This window comes from Salmo salar, chromosome 16 (genome assembly GCF_965601325.2).
Source record: "Salmo salar chromosome 16, fSalSal1, whole genome shotgun sequence".
NCBI lineage: Eukaryota > Metazoa > Chordata > Actinopteri > Salmoniformes > Salmonidae > Salmo > Salmo salar.
In genome coordinates, this window is record NC_138306.1 from 75175884 (window position 1) to 75198693 (window position 22810).

Genomic DNA, 22810 nt, shown 5'->3' on the forward strand with positions numbered 1-22810 from the left:
TTATATGGAATAAAAACAGCATATTATAGCAAGGTATATGAAAAACAACATTTTATTTTCAATATACAGACAAAGACAATGGACAGGTGTGTTGACACAGATGGCCCTCTGGTGGCAGAAAAAAAACATTACAGCCTATATGGAGTTGGGTATTCTGCCCTCACATGGACAGAACCCCTTTGAATTTGTACATGTATTTGAGTCATGTACTTGGTGGCTATTTCCAGATCTAAAACACCTTTAGGGGACATATAAAAAGCTACAACAGGGGTTGGATGAACAATTTGTCCACTTACTAATAACAGTTCTGATCTCAGAGGAAGATAATGATGAAGATGTCCCTGTGTCCAGTTCTATTCTGTCCTCAACCTCAGCGTTTCTTCCAGGTGAACTTCCTCCTCGCTCCCTCCTGGCCCGGCTTCTTCCTCTCCTTAATTCTGGGCTCAGGGGTCAGCAGCCCAGCTGAGAGGGAGGCAGAGATGCAGGTCAAAGGTCAAACCAAAAATAGTACAATACATCAACGACAAAGCAACAGAGGAACAGCGGCCAATGTTGTTCATTTGATGTACATTAAAACGGTCCTTCACTCAACACATATCAAATGTGCAGGCTAAAGTTAATCTAGACTTGGTTTCCTCTATCGTAAATCGCTCCTCTTTGACCCCAGCTGCCAGACTAACCCTGATTCAGATGACCATCCTACCCATGCTAGATTACGGAGACGTAATTTATAGATTGTAAGGTAAGGGTGCTCTCGAGCAGCTAGATGTTCTTCATCAAGGACAGCAACCACCCGAGCCACTGCCTGTTCACCCCGCTATCATCCAGAAGGCGAGGTCAGTACAGGTGCATCAAAGCTGGGACCGAGAGACTGAAAAACAGCTTCTATCTCAAGGCCATCAGACTGTTAAACAGCCATCACTAACATTGAGTGGCTGCTGCCAACATACTGACTCAACTCAAGCCACTTTAATAATGGGCAAATTGATGTAATCAATTTATCACTTGCCATTTTATATTATTTATATTAGATCATGTTTACAAAACCTACATTACTCATCTCATATGTATATACTGTACGCTATACCATCTACTGCATCTTGCCATCTTGATGTAATTAAATGTATCACTAGCCACTTTAAACAATGCCACTTTATAAAATGTTTTCATAACCTACATTACTCATCTCATATGTATATACTGTACTCTATACCATCTACTGCATCTTGCCATCTTGATGTAATTAAATGTATCACTAGCCACTTTAAACAATGCCACTTTATATAATGTTTTCATAACCTACATTATTCATCTCATATGTATATACTGTACTCTATACCATCTACTGCATCTTGCCATCCTGATGTAATGTATCACTAGCCACTTTAAACAATGCCACTTTATATAATGTTTTCATAACCTACATTATTCATCTCATATGTATATACTGTACTCTATACCATCTACTGCATCTTCCCTGTAGCTCAGTTGGTAGAGCATGGTGTTTGCAACACCAGGGTTGTGGGTTCGATTCCCCAGTGGGGCCAGCACAGAAAAAAAAAAAATGTATGAAATGTATGCATTCACTACTGTAAGTCGCTCTGGATAAGAGCGTCTGCTAAATGACTAAAATGTAAATGTAAATCTTGCCATCCTGATGTAATGTATCACTAGCCACCTTAAACAATGCTGATTTATATGTTTTCATACCCTACAATACTCATCTCATATGTATATACTGTACCCTATACCATCTACTACATCTAACCATGTGTATGTGACCAATAAATTTGATCTGATTTGATTTACCATTCGGCCATCAGATTTGCCACCAATGCTCCTTATAGGACACATCACTGCACTCTATACTCCTCTGTAAACTGGTCATCTCTGTAGACCCGTCGCAAGACTCACTGGTTGATGCTTATTTATAAAACCCTCTTAGGCCTCACTCCCCCCTATCTGAGATATCTACTGCAGCCCTCATCCTCCACATACAACACCCGTTCTGCCAGTCACATTCTGTTAAAGGTCCCCAAAGCACACACATCCCTGGGTCGCTCCTCTTTTCAGTTCGCTGCAGCTAGCGACTGGAACGAGCTGCAACAAACACTCAAACTGGACAGTTTTATCTCAATCTCTTCATTCAAAGACTCAATCATGGACAATCTTAATGACAGTTGTGGCTGTTTTGCGTGATGTATTGTTGTCTCTACCTTCTTGCCCTTTGTGCTGTTGTCTGTGCCCAATAATGTTTGTACCATGTTTTGTGCTGCTGCCATGCTGTGCTGCTGTCATGTTGTATTTCTACCATGCTGTGCTGCTGTCATGTTGTATTGCCATGTTGTATTGCTACCATGTTGTTGTCATGTTGTATTTCTACCATGCTGTTGTCATGTTGTATTGCTACCATGTTGTTGTCATGTTGTGTTGCTACCATGCTGTTGTCATGTTGTGTTGCTACCATGTTGTTGTCATGTTGTGTTGCTACCATGTTGTTGTCATGTTGTATTGCTACCATGTTGTTGTCATGTTGTATTGCTACCATGCTGTTGTCATGTTGTATTGCTACCATGCTGTTGTCATGTTGTATTGCTACCATGCTGTTGTCATGTTGTATTGCTACCATGCTGTTGTCATGTTGTATTGCTACCATGTTGTTGTCATGTTGTATTGCTACCATGTTGTTGTCATGTTGTGTTTCTACCATGTTGTTGTCATGTTGTATTGCTACCATGCTGTTGTCATGTTGTGTTGTTCCCGTGTGGCTCAGTTGGTAGAGCATGGTGTTTGCAACACCAGAGTTGTGGGTTCGATTCCCACGGGGACCAGTACGGGGGGAAAAAAATTGTATGAATATGTATGAAATGTATGCAGTCACTCTGGATAAGAGCGTCTGCTAAATGACTAAAATGTAAAAATGTGTTGCTGTCATGTTGTGTTGTCATGTGTTGCTGCCATGCTATGTTGATGTCTTAGGTCTCTTTATGTAGTGTTGTGATGTGTGTTTTGTCCTCAATTTTTTTTCATTTTTAATCCCAGCTCCCGTCCCTGCAGGAGGCCTTTTGCCTTTTGGTAGGCCATCATTGTCAATAAGAATTTGTTCTTAACTGACTTGCCTAGTTAAATAAAGGTTACATAAAAAATAAATAAATACAAAAAAAGATAATGAAGCTTTCTGAATGATGTGTTTGTGTGTCTCGTTAGTTGTGTGTGTGTTTGTAGAACCACTACCAACCTTGTCTCATGGTCTCCACCTGTCCCTCAGACAGGAAGCTGAGCATGGCGCGGGAGGTGGCGAGGCGTAGCGCCCCCGCCTGGCTGGAATGGCCCCCGCCACTCACACTGCACTGCATGTCAAACCTCCCCAGCACCCCCATAAAGTGGAGGGGAAACATCAACTGCTCCCTGTCAGGGGGAGAGGAGAGGGATGGAGAGAAGGGAGGAGAGGGATGGAGAGAAGGGAGGAGAGGGATGGAGAGAAGGGAGGAGAGGGATGGAGAGAAGGGAGGAGAGGGATGGAGAGAAGGGAGGAGGGGATTGAGAGAAGGGAGGAGGGGATGGAGAGAAGGGAGGGGATGAGAGGGATGGAGAGAAAAGGGATGAAGAGAAGGGAGGGGATGAGAGGGATGGAGAGAAAAGGGATGAAGAGAAGGGAGAGAGAGAGAGAGAGAGAGAGAGAGAGAGAGAGAGAGGGAGAGAGAAGGGTAAGTAAGTCAGTCAATGGAGTGGGCACTGGACACTGAGATACTAGTTATCAACAGCAGTGGTTGTCCAGAGGATTGTAAAGAGCAGCGGTGTGTGTATAGAGTCCTGTCAACCTCTGTTAGAGCCACACGGTCATATTTAGACACTACAGCAGTTACTCTTCTGACTCGGCATGAAAAAGACAGATGAGGGGTGTGTGTGTCAATGTGTATGGAGTGTGTGTTCTGGCCCACATCCCAGCAGACTAAATGAAAGGCGTATTGCTGACACAGTCAAACCACCGTCACCCTTCAGGTCCTATTAGTCCTGTCTCAGTCTGTCCTCAGCCCAGGAGATACCACCCACCCACCCACCCACCTAACCCACCTAACCCACTCAGTTGTGTAATTAACTCTGCTATATCCCAGATAAATAAAAGAGGCTATAACGCAGTGAAGTGCAACATAAAGCTACTTTTCAACAGTGTTTTGTTTGAGAGTGCACATGGCACGGCGTGCACGTTAAGGAAGGATGGGGAGAGGAGTGTGGAAAGAAGCAGGGGCTTGTGATTTCATTGGTGGGAGAGGAAGCACTAACGAGCCATGTCTCTCTGATCTGTCTCGTACTTCATCAGTACTGGTCTGAAAGCACATGCTATTTGAAAACATTACGGTGGATGTCTACTGGGAAGGAACACGGACCGGTCTTGCAGGACAGGGAAGTAGTGGACATAGTTTGTCCCGTTGATGCTGATGGAGCCTGAGCCGCTGTCTCTCAGTAGGACAGTACCTGTAGCGGTCTTCCTCCTGCCTGGGAAACACACACACACACACACACACACAACTTATTATCCTAGATCTCTCTCTTCTACCATGAAGCACTGGCCAACCAATGACTGCAGGTCATTCTTTGAAAGGGAAAGATTAGACCCGGGTTGCTGTCAACTGCTTTAAGACAAATGCAAATAAATGCTATGTTATTGATCCATTGATTGATTAAAGCCCAATGGTATTAATTGATTGATTTCTGTTTACCATCTCCAGTGCTGTAAGCCACTCCGTGCTGGTCGTACTGTAGGGGCTGGACCTGCTGCTTGGAGGATTGGATCTCTAGCTGTCTGCGGTAACGCTGGACAAAGTCCTCCTCCACAGAGCAGTAGGGCAGAGACAGCAACCTCTCCATCAGCTGGATGAACCGTGCATACTGACCAGAGACACACACAACATGGAAGAATAGGAGTTGCCCCTAGACACTGATCTTGGGTCAGTTTAGCATTTCCCCGACTAATGGCAAAGGTTAGGATTGGGGGAGGGAAAGCTGATCCTGGATCTGTAGGGGAAACGTCACCCCGGAGCGTAGGAACATAAGCACACGCCTACTTTCTATTGGCGTTGTAGGGCTCTGTTCAGTGTCTAAACAGCAACCTCTTGTGGTGACTAGGTGAACTGCATTATACCAGTAATACAGTATCTAGCATGCCAACAACCAGGTTTCCAGCCAACCTTCTATGTGAGTAAAGTACATGTCAGATTCAAATATCGGAAGGCATAATGGAAACAGCAAAGTTGTCGGTAAGCTTTCCAAATGTTGCAAATATTGAAATAATAACCATCATATGGAAGTAAACTTGGAGTCATGTGATGACATCATCCAGTTGATTAAGCTACAGATGAAATAAATGATGATCGAACTTTAGAAGGTGGTGAAAGAGCAAGGTGATGAGTTTGATGCTCCTTTCAATAAATATTGAGGCTCTTATTCTGGTGACATGATGATTGATGCTTGGGTGCCTTTTGACAAATGAAACAAATCTCGCTCTTTAGTCTATAATAATCTCATCATGTAGGCTGCACCCACAATGTATCTGCTAGCTGTCGGCTAGAGCGCACGTGCCAGTACCTGGGTGCACATTCGCTATATAATGCAACATTTGTGACAAAACCATCAGTATTGTTGAAAATGCGAGAAATTCATTTAACTTGTTTTTTTGGTTTTTGTTATTCGGTACATGGGAATTTAACCTCAAACTTTATTTTTATGGGGACTACCTAATCACACACTTCTATCCGCAACAATTCAATTTGATGGAATAGATTATTCTCTGGTGGGAAAATGCATATATTTTATTTATGCAGATTTTTGAATATTCACATGAAAATCTGGTGCCAATTGGATGGAAACCCAGCTAGTGACATCTAAGGTCTTTTTCCTCAGTAAATACTATCACAACTGTTGAAATGAGAAGGAGAACCAGCTATCTGGATGTGATGGTAGTAACAGAGTTCCTTCTTACATCGTGGTCTGAGATGGTCTCCACCAACAACTCCCCCAGCTCTTCTTTCAGCAACCACCGACTACCCACCAGAGAACTGAACACAGCCACAGTTAGATACACACACACGCGTATCAACATTATTTCACTGCTCTGTGAAAACAACTATCCTCACATCTGCTTGGTGTCCTGGGTGAAGAGGCCCTTTCCTCTCAGACGGTCCTGGTGCTTCTCTACTGCCAGGGCTTTAGTGAAGGTGTCCTGAATGGGACAGGAGGACACAGACAACCAGATTAAACAACATGGAACACCCTATGGTCTATGAACCTTTCACTCAATATTAACAATGTGTATTTGTGTTGTATCAAGAAAAGACCAGTATTGAGTACATTTTATATTCTGACGCACGCACGCACGCACGCACGCACGCACGCACGCACGCGCGCGCGCACGCACACACACACACACACACACACACACACACACACACACACACACACACACACACACACACACACACACACACACACACACACACACACACACACACACACACACACACACACACACACACACACACACACACACACACGAGATAGAGAAAGAGAGAGGATTCTCCATTATGAAAGCAGATCCCATATCTGTCCCCATCCTTGGCTGGATTTAATTGGGTGGGAAAATTGAATTGGGGAGCACTTGGGCTAAAGCTTACTCCCCCTTTCTCCCCAAGAAACCGCCATGCGGAGCGAGAAGGCTTGCTACCCGCTGTCCGCGGGAACGCTTGTCTAAATTGGCATGGAGCCCATGAGCTTGGCGTTAGCCCATCAATCGTGGTACAGTACGTTAAGGCTGGTGGTAGCGGGCCCAGACCCGACCCTGGCCGTCAGCCTGGCATTCTGGTCATGTCCCAAAGCAGCTTCACCCTCCCCTCCCCCACGCGACCGGGTGAGAACTCATTTCCCTGTCCATTATTCAGCAGATGTTTGTTTAATTCCTTCATGATAGAGTGGAGTCTAATCCGCCGACACTCAGACAGAGAGAGAGAGAGAGAGAGAGAGAGAGAGAGAGAGAGAGAGAGAGAGAGAGAGAGAGAGAGAGAGAGAGAGGGGGGGGGGGGGGGGGCGGAAAGCAAACATCAAGCAAAAACCAATTTGTGTCACAAAAAATAAGTAATAAAATAATCTTAATAAAGGGAGGTGGTGGTGTGAGGGGGTTGATAATCTTTATAAAAAGGGAGGTGGTGGTGTGAGGGGGTTGATAATCTTTATAAAAAGGGAGGTGGTGGTGTGAGGGGGTTGATAATCTTTATAAAAAGGGAGGTGGTGGTGTGAGGGGGTTGATAATCTTTATAAAAAGGGAGGTGGTGGTGTGAGGGGGTTGATAATCTTTATAAAAAGGGAGGTGGTGGTGTGAGGGGGTTGATAATCTTTATAAAAAGGGAGGTGGTGGTGTGAGGGGGTTGATAATCTTTATAAAAAGGGAGGTGGTGGTGTGAGGGGGTTGATAATCTTTATAAAAAGGGAGGTGGTGGTGTGAGGGGGTTGATAATCTTTATAAAAAGGGAGGTGGTGGTGTGAGGGGGTTGATAATCTTTATAAAAAGGGAGGTGGTGGTGTGAGGGGGTTGATAATCTTTATAAAAAGGGAGGTGGTGGTGTGAGGGGGTTGATAATCTTTATAAAAAGGGAGGTGGTGGTGTGAGGGGGTTGATAATCTTTATAAAAAGGGAGGTGGTGGTGTGAGGGGGTTGATAATCTTTATAAAAAGGGAGGTGGTGGTGTGAGGGGGTTGATCATCTTTATAAAAAGGGAGGTGGTGGTGTGAGGGGGTTGATCATCTTTATAAAAAGGGAGGTGGTGGTGTGAGGGGGTTGATAATCTTTATAAAAAGGGAGGTGGTGGTGTGAGGGGGTTGATAATCTTTATAAAAAGGGAGGTGGTGGTGTGAGGGGGTTGATAATCTTTATAAAAAGGGAGGTGGTGGTGTGAGGGGGTTGATCATCTTTATAAAAAGGGAGGTGGTGGTGTGAGGGGGTTGATAATCTTTATAAAAAGGGAGGTGGTGGTGTGAGGGGGTTGATAATCTTTATAAAAAGGGAGGTGGTGGTGTGAGGGGGTTGATCATCTTTATAAAAAGGGAGGTGGTGGTGTGAGGGGGTTGATAATCTTTATAAAAAGGGAGGTGGTGGTGTGAGGGGGTTGATAATCTTTATAAAAAGGGAGGTGGTGGTGTGAGGGGGTTGATCATCTTTATAAAAAGGGAGGGCAGGTGGTGGTGTGAGGGGGTTGATCATCTTTATAAAAAGGGAGGGCAGGTGGTGGTGTGAGGGGGTTGATAATCTTTATAAAAAGGGAGGTGGTGGTGAATGAAATCCTCTGGCTTCAGAGGCTCCAGCGTCCCGGCTCAAACATCATACTTATGTCGTAACGGGGTTTAGATTTGAAGGGGGGAAAGTCAGGTACCCCTGGTTCCCCTCAGCAGTGTGAAGGTTAGGGGGTAGTCACAAACCCCTGGTTCCCCTCAGCAGTGTGTAGGTTAGGGGGTAGTCAGGTACCCCTGGTTCCCCTCAGCAGTGTGTAGGTTAGGGGGTAGTCAGGTACCCCTGGTTCCCCTCAGCAGTGTGTAGGTTAGGGGGTAGTCAGGTACCCCTGGTTCCCCTCAGAAGTGGGTAGGGTAGGGGTAGTCACAAACCCCTGGTTCCCCTCAGAAGTGGGTAGGGTAGGGGTAGTCACAAACCCCTGGTTCCCCTCAGCAGTGGATAGGGGGTAGTCACAAACCCCTGGTTCCCCTCAGCAGTGGGTAGGGTAGGGGGTAGTCAGGTACCCCTGGTTCCCCTCAGCAGTGGGTAGGGTAGGGGGGAGTCAGGTGCCCCTGGTTCCCCTCAGCAGTGGGTAGGGGTAGTCAGGTACCCCTGGTTCCCCTCAGCAGTGTGTAGGATAGGGGGTAGTCAGGTACCCCTGGTTCCCCTCAGAAGTGGGTAGGGTAGGGGTAGTCACAAACCCCTGGTTCCCCTCAGCAGTGGATAGGGGGTAGTCACAAACCCCTGGTTCCCCTCAGCAGTGGGTAAGGGGTAGTCAGGAACCCCTGGATCCCCTCAGCAGTGGGTAGGGTAGGGGGTAGTCAAGTGCCCCTGGTTCCCCTCAGCAGTGGGTAGTCTGGTGCCCCTGGTTCCCCTGGACCCCCTCAGCAGTGAGCAGGGTAGGGGTAGTCAGGTGCCCCTGGTTCCCCTCAGCAGTGGGTAGGGTAGGGAGTGGTCAGGTACCCCTGGTTCCCCTGGACCCCCTCAGCAGTGGGCAGGGTAGGGGGTAGTCAGGTACCCCTGGTTCCCCTCAGCAGTGGATAGGTGGAAGTCAGGTACCCCGGTTCCCCTCAGCAGTGGGTAGGGTTGGGGGTAGTCAGGTACCCCTGGTTCCCCTCAGCAGTGGCTAGGGTAGGGGGTAGTCAGGTGCCCCTGGTTCCCCTCAGCAGTGGCTAGGGTAGGGGGTAGTCAGGTGCCCCTGGTTCCCCTAGGCAGTGGGTAGGTTAGGGGGTAGTCAGGTACACTGGTTCCCCTCAACAGTGGGTAGGTTAGGGGGTAGTCAGGTGCCCCTGGTTCTCCTCAGCAGCGGGTAGGGTAGGGGGTAGTCAGGTACCCCTGGTTCCCCTCAGCAGTGGGTAGGGGTAGTCAGGTACCCCTGGTTCCCCTCAGCAGTGGGTAGGTTAGGGGGTAGTCAGGTACCCCTGGTTCCCCTCAGCAGTGGGTAGGGGTAGTCAGGTACCCCTGGTTCCCCTCAGCAGTGGGTAGGTTAGGGGGTAGTCAGGTACCCCTGGTTCCCCTCAGCAGTGGGTAGGGGTAGTCAGGTGCCCCTGGTTCCCCTCAGCAGTGGCTAGGGTAGGGGGTAGTCAGGTGCCCCTGGTTCCCCTAGGCAGTGGGTAGGTTAGGGGGTAGTCAGGTACCCCTGGTTCCCCTCAGCAGTGGGTAGGGTAGGGGGTAGTCAGGTGCCCCTGGTTCCCCTAGGCAGTGGGTAGGTTAGGGGTAGTCAGGTACACTGGTTCCCCTCAACAGTGGGTAGGTTAGGGGGTAGTCAGGTGCCCCTGGTTCCCCTCAGCAGTGGGTAGGTTAGGGGGTAGTCAGGTGCCCCTGGTTCCCCTCAGCAGTGGGTAGGGTTGGGGGTAGTCAGGTACCCCTGGTTCCCCTCAGCAGTGGGTAGGTTAGGGGGTAGTCAGGTACCCCTGGTTCCCCTCAGCAGTGGGTAGGGTTGGGGGTAGTCAGGTACCCCTGGTTCCCCTCAGCAGTGGGTAGGGGGTAGTCAGGTGCCCCTGGTTCCCCTAGGCAGTGGGTAGGTTAGGGGTAGTCAGGTATACTGGTTCCCCTCAACAGTGGGTAGGTTAGGGGGTAGTCAGGTGCCCCTGGTTCCCCTCAACAGTGGGTAGGTTAGGGGGTAGTCAGGTGCCCCTGGTTCCCCTCAGCAGTGGGTAGGTTAGGGGGTAGTCAGGTGCCCCTGGTTCCCCTCAGCAGTGGGTAGGGTTGGGGGTAGTCAGGTACCCCGGTTCCCCTCAACAGTGGGTAGGTTAGGGGGTAGTCAGGTGCCCCTGGTTCCCCTCAGCAGTGGGTAGGGTAGGGGGTAGTCAGGTGCCCCTGGTTCCCCTCAGCAGTGGGTAGGGTTGGGGGTAGTCAGGTACCCCGGTTCCCCTCAACAGTGGGTAGGTTAGGGGGTAGTCAGGTGCCCCTGGTTCCCCTCAGCAGTGGGTAGGGTAGGGGGTAGTCAGGTGCCCCTGGTTCCCCTCAGCAGTGGGTAGGGGGTAGTCAGGAACCCCTGGTTCCCCTCAGCAGTGGGTAGGGTTGGGGGTAGTCAGGTACCCCTGGTTCCCCTCAGCAGTGGGTAGGGGGTAGTCAGGTGCCCCTGGTTCCCCTAGGCAGTGGGTAGGTTAGGGGTAGTCAGGTATACTGGTTCCCCTCAACAGTGGGTAGGTTAGGGGGTAGTCAGGTGCCCCTGGTTCCCCTCAACAGTGGGTAGGTTAGGGGGTAGTCAGGTGCCCCTGGTTCCCCTCAGCAGTGGGTAGGTTAGGGGGTAGTCAGGTGCCCCTGGTTCCCCTCAACAGTGGGTAGGGTTGGGGGTAGTCAGGTACCCCGGTTCCCCTCAACAGTGGGTAGGTTAGGGGGTAGTCAGGTACCCCTGGTTCTCCTCAGCAGCGGGTAGGGGGTAGTCAGGTACTCCTGGTTCTCCTCAGTAGTGGGTAGGGGTTGGTCAGGTACCCTTGGTTCCCCTCAGCAGTGGGTAGGGTAGGGGTAGTTAGGTACCCCTGGTTCCCCTCAGCAGTGGGTAGGGGGTAGTCAGGTGCCCCTGGTTCCCCTCAGCAGTGGCTAGGGTAGGGGGTAGTCAGGTGCCCCTGGTTCCCCTAGGCAGTGGGTAGGGTTGGGGGTAGTCAGGTACACTGGTTCCCCTCAACAGTGGGTAGGTTAGGGGGTAGTCAGGTGCCCCTGGTTCCCCTCAGCAGCGGGTAGGTTAGGGGATAGGTAGGGACCCCTGGTTTCCCTCAGTAGTGGGTAGTCAGGTACCTCAGGTTCCCTTCAGCAGTGGGTAGGTTAGCGGGTAGTCAGGTACCCCTGGTTCCCCTCAGCAGTGGGTAGGGTAGGGGGGAGTCAGGTACCCCTGGTTCCCCTCAGCAGTGGGTAGGTTAGGGGGTAGTCAGGTACCCCTGGTTCCCCTCAGCAGTGGGTAGGGGGTAGTCAGGTACCCCTGGTTCCCCTCAGCAGTGGGTAGGTTAGGGGGTAGTCAGGTACCCCTGGTTCCCCTCAGCAGTGGGTAGGGGGTAGTCAGGTACCCCTGGTTCCCCTCAGCAGTGGGTAGGGTAGGGGGGAGTCAGGTACCCCTGGTTCCCCTCAGCAGTGGGTAGGGTAGGGGGTAGTCAGGTGCCCCTGGTTCCCCTCAGCAGTGGGTAGGGTAGGGGGAGTCAGGTGCCCCTGGTTCCCCTCAGCAGTGGGTAGGGGTAGTCAGGTACCCCTGGTTCCCCTCAGCAGTGGGTAGGGGTAGTCAGGTACCCCTGGTTCCCCTCAGCAGTGGGTAGGGTAGGGGTAGTTAGGTACCCCTGGTTCCCCTCAGCAGTGGGTAGGGTAGGGGGTAGGCTGGTACCTCTGGTTCCCCTCAGCAGTGGGTAGGGGGTAGTCAGGTACCCCTGGTTCCCCTGGACCCCTCAGCAGTGGGCAGGGTAGGGGGTAGTCAGGTACCCCGGTTCCCCTCAGCAGTGGGTAGGGTAGGGAGTGGTCAGGTACCCCTGGTTTCTCTCAGCACTGGGTAGGTTAGGGGGTAGTCAGGTACCCCGGTTCCCCTCAACAGTGGGTAGGTTAGGGGGTAGTCAGGTGCCCCTGGTTCCCCTCAGCAGTGGCTAGGGTAGGGGGTAGTCAGGTACCCCGGTTCCCCTCAACAGTGGGTAGGTTAGGGGGTAGTCAGGTGCCCCTGGTTCCCCTCAGCAGTGGGTAGGGGGTAGTCAGGAACCCCTGGTTCCCCTCAGCAGCGGGTAGGTTAGGGGGTAGTCAGGTGCCCCTGGGTCCCCTCAGCAGCGGGTAGGTTAGGGGGTAGTCATGTACCCCTGGTTCCCCTCAGTATTGGGTAGGGGGTAGTCAGGTACCCCTGGTTCCCCTCAGCAGTGTAGGGGATTGTCAGGTACCCCTGGTTCCCCTCAGCAGTGGGTAGGGTAGGGGGTAGTCAGGAACCCCTGGTTCCCCTCAGTAGTGGGTAGGGTAGGGGGTTGTCAGGTAACCCTGGTTCCCCTCAGCAGTGGGTAGTGGGTAGTCAGGTACCCCTGGTTCCCCTCAGCAGTGGGTAGGGTACGGGGTAGATAAGATGAAGAGGGCAGTGGAGCAGTGAGGGGGCTAAACCCAACAGAACCACAGAGCACTCAACCTGGAAGCCTCTTCCTCATACACACAGCCAGCTGCACACCCCAATGACTTGGCAGAGCTGTGTGTGATGTATTATGGGGGCAGGGGGAGGTGTTGTGGCTGTAAATACAGTACTGTGCACATGTAAGTGGATGTGTGTTTGCAGAGTTAATTAACACTCAAATGTTGGGATTGTGATTCTTCCAGAGGTATCAAACAATATGCTGTGTAGTGAGAGAGACGCATAGAAAGAGGGGGAACAGAGAGAGTAGTGACCCGTCCCCTTTTTAATCTCAGACTCACTTCTCCCCTGCAAGGCACACTGGGATGTTTGTTGTACATGGTCGGGTTGCACTACAGGGGTCTGGGCTGAGAGGGGGAGGGGGGAGAGTTCCCCGTCACAGAGAAGGGAAGAGAGAGAGAGAGCAATAGAGAGTGTAATGTTTACTGTACTTTGTTATTGGTTGTTTCACTTTTGTTTATTATGTAGTTAGCATATGTTTCCCATGCCAATAAAGCCCTTAAATTGAGAGAAAGAGAGAGAGTAGTTTTCCCTCAGAGAGACAGAGAGCCCTCCTCCCTCTCAGACACTGGTCTGACATCCCTATTTAAACTAGCAGCAGGGAGCCAGGGCTTGCTGCAGGGCATGGGAAGGGGGGGTTGACAAGAGGACAAAATATTGCCAGGTTAACACTTCTTATCTAGCGGAGAAACACACCTCTGTCCATGGTCAAATCAACCATATAAACAAGAGGAAGGTAAAGAGGGAGAACGAGCGGGTGTGAAGGGAAAATACAGAAGATGGAGGGATGGAGGGTAAGCTGAGTGGGTAGGGGTGGGTAGCTAGCTAATCTACAGCACCGGTCTTCAGGGACCCTCTACCTCTCTGGTGAAATCCCCAGGGCAGAGCAGCTCTCATCCAGGCACAAAGCCTGACTATCAGCCATGGTCACCGAGCCAGGCCTGAAACACGATTTAGGACGGGGACAGAGGGGCCCGTCACAGACACAGTCACACCCCCTGCCTGTCTGCACCCCTCCCTACCTTCCACAACCCACCTCTCCCAAACACCCCCCTTCCTCTCACACTGCTCCTACTCTCACCATCCACATCTCTCTCCATACCTCCCCACCCTTCCCTCCCTCCCTCCCTCCCTCCCTCCCTCCTCACCCAGCCCTCCTGCTGTAGCTCTGGCTGTGTGTGTGAAATGGGATGTGACAGGAGCACCTTTCCCTGGGGATCAGAAGCCTCTCTCTCCCATAAATAGGGCCCTGGAGGCTAAGACCGGGGCTTTCTACCTCCAGAAAAACATCCACCCTCAGTCTTTCTCCTCCCGGTCTCTCTCACACACAGCCACCCAGTACTCACGTGCATTAGAGAGTAGTAGGACTGCTTTCCTGTGTAGAACAGAAAGTGGAATGGCCGTCCATCTGCGCCCCATTGGACAGCTAGAGGATGTGTGTGTGTGAGTGAGTGAGTGAGTGAGTGAGTGAGTGAGTGAGTGAGTGAGTGAGTGAGTGCGTGTGAGAGAGAGAGACAGAGGGAGAGAGAGAGAGGGAAAGAGAGAGAGAGTTAGGCCATTGGTGTAAACCGCTTTACTTTGTCTAGCTCAATCACTGTTAGAGATTGAGCAAAAACTCAGAGGTCCCCCTGCTGGTGATGTTGTGAAAGTGCAGCTCTCACACCGAGTGAAAATGATCATAGGAGTAGAACAATCCGTCTCGGTTGTAAATCTATTTAAAAAGGACCCACCTCTCTGTTTTGGAAACACCTCATCCGGATGCTGGAAGAGAATATGAAGATTTTGAATCACTAATGAATTTGAAGTTTCTGAGTTAATACACTTCTACATGAGACAGAAAAAGGAGACAGGGAGGAAGTCTAGTCTTACCTTCATCAGTGGTTTGGCTTTATTGTCAAACAGGCCGGAGGGGAACAGGTATGCAATGCTTCTCTGGAACAGAAACAAGAGAGAAGTCAAATATCATTAACATATCCTAAAGATGGAGGGAGAAGCTTTAGTTTAAACAGCCAGCTCTACACAGGGAGAAACATTTAGTTTAAACAGCCAGCTCTACACAGGGAGAAACATTTAGTTTAAACAGCCAGCTCTACACAGGGAGAAACATTTAGTTTAAACAGCCAGCTCTACACAGGGAGAAACATTTAGTTTAAACAGCCAGCTCTAAACAGGGAGAAACGTTTAGTTTAAACAGCCAGCTCTAAACAGGGAGAAACATTTAGTTTAAACAGCCAGCTCTAAACAGGGAGAAGCTTTAGTTTAAACAGCCAGCTCTAAACAGGGAGAAGCTTTAGTTTAAACAGCCAGCTCTGAACAGGGAGAAACATTTAGTTTAAACAGCCAGCTCTAAACAGGGAGAAACGTTTAGTTTAAACAGCCAGCTCTAAACAGGGAGAAACGTTTAGTTTAAACAGCCAGCTCTAAACAGGGAGAAGCTTTAGTTTAAACAGCCAGCTCTAAACAGGGAGAAACGTTTAGTTTAAACAGCCAGCTCTAAACAGGGAGAAACGTTTAGTTTAAACAGCCAGCTCTAAACAGGGAGAAACGTTTAGTTTAAACAGCCAGCTCTAAACAGGGAGAAACGTTTAGTTTAAACAGCCAGCTCTAAACAGGGAGAAATAATAGTAGCAGCCAGGCTAGCTAACAGGTTAGAGAGGAGACACTCAAGTCTTGTAAGAGTTCAGATAAAGGCTAGAGGGAAGTTCCTAGAGAACAGCAGTGAAAGTTAGAGGGGAGAGAGAACAAACAAACAGCCAGGTGACAGGAACCAGAGGACAGACTAGAGTCACCAGTTCACCCTAAGTTCACACACTCACAGCCAGTCTCCTTGTGAAGGCAGCAGAGTGGAGCCAGGTCATTAGTGCTGCTACAGATGGCACTACTCTTGACAAGGTGTGTGTATGTGTGGAGGGGCGGGGGGGTTTGAAGGTGTGTGTGTGTGTACGTGCGCGTGTCTCTGAAGGTGTGCATTTGTGTGTGTGTGTGGGAGGGGCAGACAGGTAGTGTCCACCCTGCCACTCTTCTCCAGCCAGTCTGTTCATCCCTCCTCTCCCTCATCTTTAACGTATTTTCCTCCTTCACTCTGTCTGCTCAATTAAGAGAGGGAACAGGTGCTAGAAGGAGAGAGCATGCTGCAGCCTTTTGGGCTGTCAAGACGAATCAAAGAGAGAGAGAGGGAAGGGGAGTGAGAGGTAGAAGAGAGAGAGGCAGGTGAGGGGGAGGTAAAAAGAAGAAGACAGGGGAGGAGGAGAGTGGAACACTGTGCCAGATGAAGGCAGCACCTGTTCATTTCATACCCTAGGCTGCAGTATGGCAGAGTCCCCTAGGGAGAGACAGAGAGAGGGGAAAGGGAGAGACCTTCTCCCTGCCACAGATTTCACTGTGTTGTTCACAGCACTCTAGATTCCTCCACTCTGTCTAAACGTCATTGATGTCAATAAACAACTTAGAGAGGGAGAGTACTGCTACACAATAGTTTCTGCACAGTGCCTAATTTAGAAACTAAGTTTCCCTTTTATTATCTCAACTGCTAACACTTGCATTGTTTGCACTAATAGGAATGTCACATCAACTGAACCAGAGTCAACAACAACACACAGGCGCAAGTCTCCCCTAATTCCCCCTCCAGTGGTCCCCCATTTCTCTCTCCAGTCTCCCCCATTTTCCACATCTCTCCCTCTCCTCCACTCATCTGACGATGGGACGCTCCATGTCACTTCCTGTTACACAGCCCACTGCTAACAGCTCTATTCATTAGATAGGATGAAGGTTAGAGACTGCCAGGAAGTGAAGAATCATGGGAAATCAAACTAAATGAGTGGGGCAAACGAAGCTAATGCATTCTTCCTTGGTAATGAATATAACATGGGATGTGTGTGTATCAGGCGTTGCTAATACAGTGGACACAGCACATTACACAGTGCTGGCCCCTGCTGAGTCTGTCTGTCTGTCTGATCAGATCCAGGTCTTATTGTATATTTTCATAATGACTATATGTGCACATCTTATGGATACCAAAATAGTAGAGGTACACAAGTTGTTTTGAAGGAGGTCACTCTGTAATTATTTGCACAACCACCGTGCGTCCCACACATAATGGTAATGTAGGTGGGTGTTTTACAGTTTTGAACGTAATATTCCCTTACTGCTGTCTAGGTTCCAACCCGGCCTGATTGTATATATTCATTTAATTATTGACGCCAACATGTACCTCTCTGATTATTGAATATGCATAAAGTGTTGTTTTTTGTATGGCCATATTTTGTATAGCATCCACACCCACTATGTGTCGTATGTGTAATGACTATGTGGGGTAAAATGTGGATATATTAGGGGATGGGATAACGAGATCTGCTTGACCTGATGAAGATCCGTGTTGGATCGAAACGTTGTCACTAAAGGTGGTAACTGGGGGCAAATTCAGCGTGCGGGCCTTTCTGTTCTTTTCAATTAAACTTCCTTACCCCATCACCTAGGTGTTTTAAGGACATGCGTATGACCACAAACTGCTTTACACAGCCCACTGGTAAGTGCTAACAGTTCTGTTCATTAGATAGAACGATGGTTAGAGACCGCCGGGAAGTGAAGAATCATGGGAAATCAAACTAAATCAGTGGGGCAAACGAAGCTAATGCATTTTTCCTTCGTAATGAATAAAACATGGGATGTGTGTGTGTGTGTGTGTGTGTGTCAGGCGTTGCTAATACAGTGGACACACCACATTACACAGTGCTGGCCCCTGCTGGTGACTGTTAGAGTGTGTCTGTGTGATCGGCTCCACCAGATGCTGCTGATGGCATGCGCAGACAGACCAGAGGCTGACCAGGAATTAAACTAATATGTCTGGAAAACCGCCTTAAATACATGTGACATCTCCTCTGAGAAAGAAAGCATAATTTATCTACTCCAAATAAGGTGCCACCTTTCTAAACATAGCCTAGCCAAATGCATATCTCAATTGAGTTGAGGGTGGACACCATAGACTTGAGGTATGAATCCATCTCTGATTGTAGGGTAAGGACAAAAAACTTAACTACACTACATCCCTCTAGGGTTTACACTGCATCCCTCTAGCGAAAGACAGGAGTTGTACACCCCTCGTTAAACATCAGTGCAGTCTTTCTTACATCAATGTCCCCCTGAGTGAATGTCTCAGGGTCCTCTCCCATCATGTTGGCTAGATGTCTCTTCCCGATGTTGAACTCCTCCACCTGCTTCTTGATGAACTCCTCCGAGAACTTCTCTGGGCCCGCTGCAGCCAGGTTCTTCCTGTGGAGCACAGCGCTCACACATAGCTGTCTGGACAGCACCTGGGGTGGAGGAAAGAGGAGTTTTATGTTAGGATACATTCTGTAGTATAGGACTGGTGCTTTTATAACCCAGGGCCTTGGTTTTCACAGGGATAGATGAATGTCAGTTATCTGGGCTAATAGATCATCTCTGTAAGTGGCTCTGATCTTTTAGGTGCATTACATTAGTCTGAAACGGTGAGATTTGCCATTGACAAACAGACCAACTGATGTGCATTTGACAGCAAGGTATCCACTAGTAAATGGGACTAACATTGGACTAACGTAGTATAACGTTAGCTAGCTATGTAAACAAGGTCTGTGAGGCTTAGCTAACTAAGGTCCTATTAAACCAAAATATTGCGACTTGTATGTCCACTATGTTCATGTAGCTAGTTATGTCCATTATGGCATGCATGTTGAGACAAGAAGAACAATATCTAGAAAGTCAACTAGCTACTTAGCTAGCTGGCTGTCTTACTTCAATGACAGTTTACATGTGAGCTAGTTGACAAGGCAGTGCATTGCTACTAGCGCTTAGCTATTTCAAGGACAACTCAGCCCTTCTCTGCAGTGCAACCCGTGCAGCCCCATTGACATTACCGTGAAAACATGCCGAATTAAACTCTTGGCTTTACCTGGCGAGTTAAATTTGACGAGACTGTGTTAAAATTGAACCAGCAATTTCCGCATTTCCAGAGAAAAGATCCCACGGTTCTTCCACTGGAGGCCGCCATGTTTGCTGTACGACGCTCTCGTGAAAACAGGAAGTACGTCGATAGCAAATATATTTGCATTTGTGTTACAATGTAACTGTTACAATGTTACTACATTTCATTTCTCACAGTATATTTGGCAAAATTCGGATACAAAGTATTTGTTTCGACAAAACAATAACCGTATTTGATAAATCCATAGAATAACTAGAATAAATGTATAGGTTGTTCAGTCCCTTTGTTGCATCCTACAATTAGTTGAAAAGATAGGTATTATAACAAATATGTAATTTTATTATTATTCTTTACTATGGGATATGAGGGTAGCATTCATAATTTTGGTCAACGTTTCGTGTGGGACCCTAATTAGTAGGGAACATTTAAACTGGTACAAATCACCCAACCCTACTACACATGTTCAGATGAGCCACGACAACTAATCCAAACTGGAAGCTATCGGACCACATAGACTGCAGAACGATTTGTTGACATGGTGAGGTTTTTTTTTTTTGGGGGGGGGGGGGGGTTAAATAACAAACAGCCATACAACTATAAAGCTTTATAAAACTATGCAAACAACCATACAACTATAAACTATACAACTATACAGAAGTATACTATAATAAAAGTATTCACTATGCTTCAGCTGTAACATAAGTGTTGGATACTTGGACTCCCCCTTCATAGATTTAAAACCATATAGGATTGTTGTAGGCATTGGCTGGAGGGAGTTTCCACCATTGCTAGTTTCCAAATGTTAAAATACTATTAAGAAACTCTTCTCTCCACTACGGGTTCCTGGTGTTGTGTAAGGTCCCCCGGAACAGTTAACAGAGTAAAAAAACAATTTGTTGCACAGGATCTATTATGAGACGACAAAGTAGAATATCATCTTCAAAACGGAGATGACATAAAGTAAATATTTCCGAAATGAATCCACACGACAGAGCAGAGTGAGTGAATGGAGTAAGGGTTATATAGTGTAAGGGAGAGAGAGTAGTATCGCCTGGACTGTGTAAGAGAACATTGACTTAATGGTATGTGTTAAGTCTGACGTGGATCAGTACAGACACTGTTAAAAGGAGGTAGTGCCTCTCACAATGTTTTTCTTTAAATGTACTTTTTATCAAACCAGTTTGTTATCTCTATATGAAGTGTTTGTGTAGTTAATGAACTTGTACTTGGTGGAGAGGAAGGGCTTATGGATGGACATGAGGAAATGGGTTATGAACTGTGAGCAGTGGTGGAAAAAGTACCCAATTGTCATACTTGAGTAAAAGTAAAGATACCTTAATAGAAAATGACTGAAGTAAAAGTGAAAGTCACCCAGTAAAATACTACTTAAGTAAAAGTCTAAAAGTATTTGGTTTACAATTTACTTAAGTATAAAAAGTAAATGTAATCGCTAATATATACTTAAGTACCAAAATTAAAAGTACAAGTATAAATCATTTAACATTCCTTATTAAGCAAACCAGACAGCATGATTTTCTTGTTTTACGGATAGCCAGGGGGACACTTCAACACTCAGACATCATTTACAAACTAAGCATTTGTGTTTAGTGAGTCTGCCAAATTGGAGGCATTCAGGATGACCAGGGATGTTCTCTTGATAAGTGTGTGAATTAGACAAATGTCTTGTCCTGCTAAGCATTCAAAATGTGACTAGTACTTTTAGGTGTCAGGGAAAATGTATGGAGTAAAAAGTACATTATTTTCTTTAGGAATGTAGTGAAGTAAAAGTTGTCAACAATACCTCAAAAAACTACTTAAGTAGTACTTTAAAGTATTTTTACTTAAGTACTTTCCACCACTGACTGTGAGTATATTTGGGTGTGTACACTTGAATTCTGTTTGATGTACAAACATATTCACCAACATCCTTCTCTTTGTTACAACATATTTAGGCTTACAGTGGTGATACAATGTTGGGGACCAACTGGTTCCTACAGGGGGATCAGTGAAACGCTTTGTACCGTGACTCTCCCTTCAGTTCACCAGACAGCAGAATGAAGAGCAGAGATTCACACAAAGGGGAGAAATAAATTACTAATGATCACTACTGTAAGTTGTTGGGTCGTGTGTAATATGCTAGTGATACAGTGCATTTGGAAAGTATTCAGACCTCTTGACTTTTTCCACATTTTGTTACGTTACAGCCTTATCCTAAAATTGATTCAATTGTTTTTTCCACTCATCAATCTACACACAATACCCCATAATAACAATGCAAAAACAGGTTTTAAGACATTTTTGCAAATTTATAGAAATAAAAAAAGTCAATATTACATTTCCATAAGTATTTAGACCCTTCACTCAGTACTTTGTTGAAGCACCTTTGGCAGAAATTACAGCCTCGAGTCTTCTTGGGTATGACACTACAAGCTTGGCACACCTGTATTTGGGCAGTTTCTCCCATTCTTCTCTGCAGATCCTCTCAAGCTCTGTCAGGTAAGGTGGGGAGCGTCAGGTCTCTCCAAAGATGTTTGATCGGGTTCAAGTCCGGGCTCTGGCTGGGCCACTCAAGGACATTTAGATACTTGTCCCGAAGCCACTCCTGCTTTGTCTTGGCTGTGTGCTTAGGGTTGTTGTCCTGTTGGAAGGTCAACCTTTGCCCCAGTCTAAGGTCCTGAGTGCTCTGGAGCAGGTTTTCATCAAGGATCGCTCTGTACTTTTCTCTGTTAATCTTTCCCTCGATCCTGACTATTGTCCCAGTCCCTGCTGCTTAAAAACATCCCCACAGCATGATTATGTCACCGCTATGCTTCACTGTAGGGATGGTGCCAGGTTTCCTCCAGACGAGACGCTTTGCATTCAGGCCAAAGAGTTCAATGTTGGTTTCATCAGACCAGAAAATCTTGTTTCTCATGGTCTGAGAGTCCTTTAGGTGCCTTTTGGCAAACTACAAGCGGGCTGTCATGTTCCTTTTACTGAGGAGTGTCTTCCGTCTGGCCACTCTACTGTAAAGGCCTGATTGGTAGAGTGCTGCAGAGATGGTTGTTCTTCTGGAAGGTTCTCCCATCTTCACAGAGGAACTCTGGAGCTCTGTCAGAGTGACCATCGTGTTCTTGGTCACCTCCCTGACCAAGGTCCTTCACCTCCGATTGGTCAGTTTGGCCGGGGGACCAGCTCTAGGAAAAGTCTTGTTGGTTCCAAACTTCTTCCATTTAAGAATGATGGAGGCCACTGTGTTCTTGGGGACCTTCAATGCTGCAGACATTCCCCAGATCTGTTCCCCGACACAATCCTCTCTCGGAGCTCAACGGACAATTCCTTCAACCTCATGGCTTGGTTTTTGCCCTGACATGCACTGTCAACTGTGGGATCTTATATAGACAGGTGTGTGCCACTCCAAATCATGTCCAATTCATTGAATATACCACAGGTGGACTCAAGGGTGATCAATGGAGACAAAATGCACCTGAGCTCAATTTTGAGTCTCATAGCAAAGTGTCTGAATACTTATGTAAATATGGTATTTCTGATTTGGATTTGTAATAAATTTGCTAACATTTCTAAAAACCTGTTTTCACTTTGTCATTATGGTGTGTTGTGTGTAGAATGATGAGGAAAGCATTGTATTTAATCCATTTTAGAATAAGGCTGTTAGGTAACAAAATGTGGGAAAAGGGATGAGGTCTGAATACTTTCTGAATGCACTGCATATTCAAAGTGTTGTTTTTCACTTAGCCAGTAATGTCGGTTATAGACACTTTCTAGCTTGAGTCGCAAGAAAATACCAATCCTGGTCCTGGAGAGCTAGGTGTGCAGGCTTTAGTTCCAGCCCAGAACTAATACACCTGACTAGCTACAACGGTGAGACTAATGATTTTCCCGAGTAGGGTGCTTGGCTTGGATGCATTCGACTTTTAAGAATGCTGCATGACTACCATGGCAGATGAGTCATGTGTATCTAAAGTCTATTGCAGATAACTTCCTCATGTCTTATCCTCAGTGATCCAAA

The 22810-nt window shown here is 47.5% G+C and overlaps 1 protein-coding gene across 1 annotated transcript; it reads right to left on the bottom strand.

The window, feature by feature from the left end:
• Window positions 1-34: 34 nt before the first annotated feature.
• Window positions 35-18908, bottom strand: mrps9 (mitochondrial ribosomal protein S9). Its single transcript, XM_014150602.2, has 11 exons — window positions 18769-18908; window positions 17969-18151; window positions 14712-14774; window positions 14573-14603; window positions 14189-14268; window positions 6135-6220; window positions 5981-6056; window positions 4722-4890; window positions 4389-4497; window positions 3239-3408; window positions 35-462 (listed from the first exon to the last, which is right to left on the bottom strand). The coding sequence occupies exons 1-11, from the start codon at window positions 18865-18867 to the stop codon at window positions 371-373; spliced, it is 1158 nt and encodes a 385-aa protein (XP_014006077.2). The 5' UTR covers window positions 18868-18908; the 3' UTR covers window positions 35-370.
• Window positions 18909-22810: the final 3902 nt, after the last annotated feature.